The sequence below is a fragment of the Elaeis guineensis genome, chromosome 2 (genome assembly GCF_000442705.2).
Source record: "Elaeis guineensis isolate ETL-2024a chromosome 2, EG11, whole genome shotgun sequence".
Lineage (NCBI taxonomy): Eukaryota > Viridiplantae > Streptophyta > Magnoliopsida > Arecales > Arecaceae > Elaeis > Elaeis guineensis.
In genome coordinates this window covers 118925150-118933390 of record NC_025994.2, presented here as the reverse complement: position 1 = coordinate 118933390, position 8241 = coordinate 118925150, and the positions used below count along the sequence as shown (strand labels likewise).

Below are 8241 nucleotides of genomic sequence, written 5' to 3'. Positions count from 1 at the left end.
CTACTGCAAGAAAATATGGCAATGATTGGTGTTGGGACCGACCGACCGACCGACCGACCGACCGAGAGTATGTCGGTCAGGCAGACCCTTTCCGCCCTCCCGACCGTCTACACCGGGGGGGTCCGGTGTTTGACCCCCGCGACGTGCCCCACTGACCGTCGGAAGGGTCCGAATCTTCACCCGACGCCCCTCAGCTGGCCACCGACCTAAGGTCGGTCGACTTCTCCAATCTCCGTACTACCGTCAGAGACTGTCAGTCCTGACAATAGCATGCGGCACTGCCGCCTAAGGGCATTATCCCACCTAAGGCGTGGGTCAACCCTGGCGAGTTTACAGCCCCACGGCGATGTGACACCTTCACGGCGACTCTGACAGTCTACAGTGAATTGACAATTCTTCAATTGTCTGCGCCATTAATGACGGTGCCATACCACACTCCACTATATATATATCGGGGAAGGCAACAGTGCGGGGGGTCCTTCCGAAAATTCTCAGGCTTGCTCCCTTTCTCTTTCTCTCTCAATTGAGCTCTCTGTCTTCATTTCACTGTTGCCCAGTCTCCTCCCTGACTTGACCGTCGGAGGGTCCCCGTCGGAGCCGCCTCCGGTCAGTGTGGATTTTCTTTTTACAGGCGCTCGTTCCCGACGATCAGGCGACGAGGGGATTGGCCGCAACAGATTGGCACGCCAGAAAGGGGGGGTTGAGAAACACGCACGAGACGTTACGGTATGCTCTCCCCACAAAATTCGAGATGACAAAGATGAGGGCTTAGTGATCGAGGGTCACCGGGTCGGCGAGGCGCTCTTCCCGCCGGGAAGAAGCTTCTTCTCTACCCTCCGCGGTGGAACCCAGCTCACTGCATCCCGCGGAGGCACAGATCGCGGCGATTGTGCGGCAGATGACCGTGCTGACGGACGCGGTCAAGAGCCTTCAGCAATAGCCGGTCCAGCTACCGTCATCACCGGTCGGGCAACCGACGGCACGTCCGATGCCCTCCAGGAGCAGCCGCCGACGCCCGCTCGATCCCCGTCGTCCCCGCAGGAGCACCCGCCGCAGCGCTCCCATGGAGAGGAGGAGGGGCGGCCGCGGTGCGACGCCCATCGGCCCCGACGGCTCTCTCCCTCCCAGCTAGAACGAGCGAGGAAGGAGAAGCGCCCGCAAATGCCGTCCGCCTCTCTCTCGGACTCTTCCGGGGACTCTACTCCTGGGGTCTCCCAGCATCGACGGATCGATGACTACGAATGCATGTTCGACGAGATCGATCGCCGGCTTGCCCAGTTGTAGGTGGACGGGCAGAAGTCCTCGAACGACGTTGACTTCCAGACCGCCCAACCTCTCTTCCGACTCATCGTCGACGAGCCGATCTCCAGTCGGTTCAAGATGCCGCACCTGGAGCCTTACGACGGCTCCACCAACCCCATCGACCACCTGGAGAGCTACAAAGCTCTCATGACGATCCAAGGGGCAACCGACGCCCTCCTTTGCGTTGGCTTCCCCGCCACGCTGCGCAAAGCTGCCAGGGCCTGGTACTCCGATCTTCGATCGAAAAGTATCCACTCCTTCGGGCAGCTCGAGCACTCCTTCGCGGCCCACTTCAGCACCAGCCGAAGGCCGCCCCGAACGTCGGACAGCCTTTTCTCCCTTAAACAAGGAGAAAATGAGACGCTCCGATACTTCGTGGTGCGGTTCAACGCGGTCACGCTCGAGGTTCGGGACCTCAATGAGGACATGGCCATCTTGGCCATGAAATGGGGGCTGAGGGCGTCCCGATTTACTTACTCCCGGGATAAAACCCTCCCCCGGACGTATGCTGAGTTGCTGGAGCGTGCGTACAAGTACATGCGCGTAGATGAGGGAGCTTCCGACCGACGCCTGGCCGAGCCTAAAGGTCCGAAGGAGAAACAGAGAAAGGGTCGGGACCCAGCAGCGCCTGGCGAGCCCCCGACCGACGGTCGGGAGTTGCCCCCACGACGAGACAAGAGGTCGCCCCGACGTCGGAGCCCGAGGCCGATACGCCCCAGGTACGATTTCTACACTTCCCTTTCTGCTCCTCGTGCGTAGATTTTGATAGAGTACCTGCGACGGCCTCCGCCTTTGAAGGCAAAGGGCCTCGACCGATGAAAATACTGCCGATTCCACCGGGGCCACGGCCACAACACCGAGCAATGTATCCAGCTTAAGGATGAGATCGAAGCCCTCATCCACCGGGGGTATCTCGATAAATTTCGGAGGAACCCGCCAGCTCAACCAGTTACCGACCGACGACCCCAGCCGACCCAAGAAGCGACTGATAATCGACCTACGGTCGGGGTCATCAACATGATCTCCAAATGGCTGGGCCCGGGGACGTCCACTGGAGGGGAGCCGGCGAAGAGGCTACGCCCGAACGATGCGATTACCTTTACAGAAAAAGATGTTCGGGGCATCCAAGTCCCCCATGATGATGCTGTTGTTGTCTCGGCAACAATAGCCAATTATGATGTAAAGAGAATTTTTGTAGATAATGGAAGTTTAACAAACGTTTTGTTTTACTCGACCTTCTCACGGATGCGATTGTCGGCCGACCAACTCAAGAGAGTCTCTATGCCCCTGGTAGGTTTCGCTGGGGACGCGGTCACAACGGAGGGAGAAGTCACTCTGCCCATGACGGTCGGTACCGAACCACGACAAAGCACGGTCCTCCTGACTTTCACGGTCGTCCAGGTGCCCTCGGCTTATAACGCCATACTCGAAAGACCCGGACTGAACGCCCTTAAGGCGATAGTTTCGACGTATCATCTCCTGGTTCGGTTTTCGACCAAAGACGGTGTTGGGGAGATGCGCGGAGATCAACACCTCGCCCGTCGATGCTTTCTGATCTCCGCTCAAAGTGACGAATCGAAGGGCCCCCTGACAGCCGATAAGCTGGACCAACGGGAGGAAGAAGAGCAGGGCGAGCCGGCCGAACAGCTCGTTCCCATCACGATAGCAGGGAACCCCGACCAAAAGGTGTGGGTCGGGTCTCAATTACCCGACCCCGAGCGGCAACATTTGGCAGAGCTACTGAAGGCAAATACCGACGTATTCGCTTGGTCGGCAGCAGATATGTCGGGAATTCCCCCAGAGACGATGACCCATCGACTCAACATTGACCCATCAGCGAGGCCGATAAGGCAGAAGAAAAGATCTTTCGCTTCAGAAAGACAGAAGGCCATCGACGAGGAGGTGGATAAGCTACTCGAGGCGGGCTTCATCAGGGAGACCACTTATCCCGATTGGCTCGCCAACGTGGTGATGGTGAAAAAAGCCAACGAGAAATGGAGAATCTGCATCGACTACACCGACTTGAATCGAGCCTGTCCAAAGGACAGCTTCCCACTTCTGAAGATCGATCAGCTGGTGGATGCGATGTCCGGCTACCGACTGCTCAGCTTCATGGACGCCTTCATAGGGTACAACCAGATCCGGATGGCGTCCGAGGATGAGGAACACACCACCTTCGTGACCGCCATGGGCCTCTACTGCTACAGAGTAATGCCGTTCGGACTGAAAAATGCTGGCGCCACCTACCAACGGCTGGTCAACAAGGTCTTTAAAGATCAGATAGGGCGCAACATAAAAGTATACGTCGACGACATACTGGTAAAGAGTGCGCAGATCCCGGATCATGTCTGGAATCTCGAAGAAACCTTCCACACTCTACGACGACACCGGATGAAGCTGAACCCGACTAAGTGCACTTTCGGGGTGACCTCGGGGAAGTTCTTAGGATTCCTCATCTCATAGCGGAGAATCGAGGCTAACCCCGAGAAGATCCGGGCCATCATCGGCATGCGACACCCGGACATCAAGAAGGAGGTGCAGCAGCTCAACGGAAGGATCATCGCACTCAGCTGATTCATTTCTCGGTCGGCTGAGAGATGCCTCCTGTTCTTCAAAACCTTGCGACAGGCCAAGCAGTTTTCTTGGCCGGACGAGTGCAGAAAAGCCTTCGAAGAATTGAAGAGGTACCTGGCCTCTCCGTCGCTCCTCGTGAGATCGGAGGTCGGGGAGGTCCTGTATCTTTACCTGGCTACTTCTCTGGAGGCATTTAGTTCGGTGCTCGTCCGAGAGAACGAGAACCGAGTCCACCAACCGATATATTATGTCAGCAAGGTGCTCCACAAAGCCGAGACTCGATACTCGAAAGCAGAAAAAAATAATTTTTGCTCTGGTCATTTCGGCACTGCGGCTCCGTCCGTACTTCCAGGCACACGCCATCGTGGTCCTCATCGACCAGCCCCTGAGAGCCATCTTGCACCACCCCGACACATCAGGAAGGCTGGCGAAATGGGCCGTGAGACTGAGCGAATTTGACATCCAATACCAGCCACGACCTGCCCTCAAAGCTCAGGTTCTGGCCGACTTCATCGCCGAATGCCCGACGACCGACCTATCGTCGGGGGAGGGAAGCCCGACAGAGGTCGGGACCTGCGACTGTGACCCCGATTTGACCTGGGTGTTGCACATCGACGGAGCTTCCAACGCTCAGGAGAGCGGGGCCGGTTTCCTACTCACCAACTTGGAGGGGGTGGTTACTGAGCACGCCCTCCGATTCGACTTCAAGGCCTCCAAAAATCAGGCCGAATATGAGGCGCTCGTCGTGGGTTTGAAATTAGCATTGGAGCTCGGGGTTGACCGACTTAAAGTCTTCTCCGACTCCAAATTGGTCGTTGGGCAGATCAAAGGCGAGTTCGAAGCACGAGATCCGACCCTGGTCAAATATCGCCAAAAAGTAAAAGATCTCGTGGCGCCCTTCGAATACTTCGAGATCTCCCACATACCCAGAACGAAAAATGCTCGGGCTGACGTGCTCTCCAGGCTCGCGACGTCCGACTACTGTGCCTTGGGCTGGACGTTCGTGGAAAGTCTTGAACGATCGAGCGTCGATGAGGTCGGGGAAGTACTGCAATTAGTGGCGGAGCCGAGCTGGATGGATCCGATCGCTCACTACCTGACCGATGGATCTACCCCCGAAGACCCTGCGGAGGCCAAACGACTCCGGTGGATGGCTTCCCAGTATGTATGATTGACGGCCGACTGTACAAAAGATCATTCTCTCTTCCCTTGCTGAAGTGCCTGGGGCCGGCTGATGCGGACTATGCCCTCAGAGAGGTACATGAAGGAATCTGTGGCGATCACTTGGGGGGCAAGTCCTTGGCTTACAAAGTCCTGCGACAGGGCTACTACTGGCCCACTATAAAGAGGGACGCTGCTGAATTGGTTCGGAGGTGTGAGCCATGCTAGAAGTATGCCAACATACAACACCGACCCGCCAGCCAGCTCGCTCCGATCATCGCCCCGTGGCCCTTCATCCAGTGGGAAATCGACATACTCCGACCTTTTCCCCCGACGTCTGGACAATGAAAATTCATCGTTGTCGTGATCGACTATTTCACTAAATGGGTGGAAGCCGAACCCTTGGCACAAACCACTGAGCGGAAGATGGAAGACTTCGTGCAGAAGTCCATCATCTTTTGGTTCGGACTGTCGAACACCATCATTACCGACAATGGACGACAATTCGACAACCAGGACTTCAGAGACTTCTGCGCGAGATTTCACATCACACACCGACTAACCTCGGTCGGGCATCCACAGTCTAACGGTAAGGTCGAGGTGACCAATCGGACCATATTGCACGGGCTCAAAACCCGACTGAATGAAGCCAAGGGCCTCTGGGTCGAAGAGCTAAACTCCATCCTATGGGCATACCGGACGACACCCCGTGTCCCGACCGGAGAATCACCTTTCAGCTTGGCCTATGGAATGGAAGCCGTGATCCCGCTGGAGGTCGGATTGCCATCAACTAGGGTCGAGCAATATCGTGAGCCGGATAACTTCGAGTGTCGGAGGGCCGACTTGGACCTCTTGCCCGAGCTCCGCCGTGAGGCCCAACTTCGTATGGCTTCTTACCGACAAAAGGTGGCCCGATATTACAACGCCAGGGTAAAGCTAAAGCTCTTTCGACCTGGAGACCTGGTCTTGAGGAAGGCGGAAGTCTCAAAGCCCTTGGATCAGGAAAAACTGTCCCCGAACTGGGAGGGACCCTACAAGGTAGCCGACGCCTACGGACCGAGAGCTTACCGACTGGAAACCCTGGAAGGAAAACCCATTCCCCGAACCTGAAACACCGACAATCTGAGATTGTACTATCAGTGAACTCTGTACCTCCCCCATTTGGAATGCGAACTCAGTTTAAACTCCAGAGCCTGGAGTTTCGACCCTTCGACCGTGGTTCGACGCTCACCAAGGAATGCGAGCCCCCGACGTCCCAACACGGACTTAACGTTCTACTACGGATCGTCGGACTGACCACCGACGGTGTGTCGAACGTTTGAAGGACCGATGCAATCGCGAAAACGAGAGTTACACTCCTTCTACAACTTTCGGCTAGAACGTTCGGGCAGAACGATCAGCCGACTCGCCGACCCCGCTCCGACCGGGAAAGGCAAAAGCGCCAACGCAACCAACGCTGCGTTCGCGACTTACCGACCGGGTCGAGGCCAGTCGAAGGGTATTCGGCTTACCACCGTTTATCACACAGCGCTACACAAGCGCCCGACCAAAGTCTGGGTGAGGGGAACATGACTTACCATCGCCTTCCCGACCAGACGCGTCGACTGCATGCGACAATGTAGCAGATGCAGTCTGATCGATCACATCGAATGACATTCGGGTCATCGGGATGCGCACGAAAGTCGGTCGACTTTCTTCCCCACGAACGACCTTCGACTCCGCCAGTGCGGCCGACTCAGCGCATTCGTGACTTAAAGTCGGTCGACCCCCGACTCACGCCAGGACGACGTGCGTTCGACTCTGGCATTCGGTTTGCGGCCTAACGACGGATGTTCGGTCTAGGTCCTGAGACGGGCGATCAGTGGTCGGGGTTCGTCTTGCGTACCTCGCACTGAACCGCTAACTATCTCAACTAACGACTCGGGATGACGATTGGGTATCCTAATGCAGCATGCCAAGGCTGCTCCCTCCGACCTTATGACCCCGCGATTACAAATACATCCCAGCAGGCAAGAAAAGGAAGTCGAAAGAGAAACTAGAAAGTTCTTAAGTTCATTTGGTTACAAAATCGGGCTGAAGCCCGGTTACAAGTGCGCTAAAAAAAACAAAGATGATAAAAGCAGACGAGGCCACGATCATCCTTCGGAGTCAATCTCCTCGACTGACGGAAGCTCGGGGATGACCGGTGTATCCACCGCGATCGGCACTGGGTTGACGGCCGAAACAGGATCGTCGGTCGGTGCTGGACTAGCGGTCGGCGCCGGATCACGGGTCGGGGCCTGGCCAGAAGTCAGGGCCGTCCCTCCATCGGCAATCTGTTCCGGGACGACCTCTCCCGCCATGGCGACGCCTCCCGACGATGGGTCGGCCATCTCTTCCGTGGCTTGGTCCTCGACCCCCGGTGGGATGATGCCGCTGAGGTCCAGCTCTGGGTACAGGGCTTGGACTGCATCCCGACCATCCTCGTACCCCACCCGGTACGATGCGAAGCCGGACTCCAGTAGCTCCTCTCGGTATCGGTCGGAGCCACGAAAGTCGTCCATCGCCCGACTCACCGACTCCTTCGCCAACCTTGCCTCCGCTTCCGCCCGATCGAGAGAGTCCTTCGCCGACTCTGCCTTCGCTATGTCGGCATCAGCCTGGGCAATCGACAGGTCCTCCTCAGCCTTGGCGAGATTCCCCAGGCTGACCCGGAGCTGCTCGCATTCGGCCTCAAGCTCGGCGGCGACACCGTCTCGCTCGCATCGCAGACGGTGCGCAATCCGACCCTTGCGCTTGGCTTCTTTTCGAGCCGACTTGAGCTCAGACCCAAGACGAGAGACCTCGCCCACCAACTTCGCCTCCCGATCGGTCGACTGCTTCAGGTGTTCGACCAGCATCGCCCGGTCGGCTTCAACGGCCGCCGCCCTATCCTTCCAAGCCGCCCGGACGTTCCCGAACCTCCGATATCCAACTTCAAGTGCGGATGCGGGCACTACGTCAGGAAAACGAAGTAATGAAAATGCTAAGGAAAAAGGAGGCGAAGTAGAACTTACCCCGAACATGGTCGGGTAGAACGAAGATAGCATCTCGGTCACTTGCCGAGACCTCAGCACCTCCACGTCGGCTGGGAGGAGGATCCCCTGGCACAGCCTCCTGGCCAGGTTGTGGTCGGCCAGTGCCGACGCTCCTTCGGGGAACTGAGCGCCAGGCGGCGCAGTGCGA

At 57.3% G+C, this 8241-nt stretch overlaps 1 protein-coding gene across 1 annotated transcript; it reads left to right on the top strand.

The window, feature by feature from the left end:
* Positions 1-1728: 1728 nt before the first annotated feature.
* LOC140855381 (uncharacterized) lies at positions 1729-5047 on the top strand. The gene is made up of 2 exons (XM_073251270.1): positions 1729-1845; positions 4229-5047. The coding sequence occupies exons 1-2, from the start codon at positions 1729-1731 to the stop codon at positions 5045-5047; spliced, it is 936 nt and encodes a 311-aa protein (XP_073107371.1).
* Positions 5048-8241: the final 3194 nt, after the last annotated feature.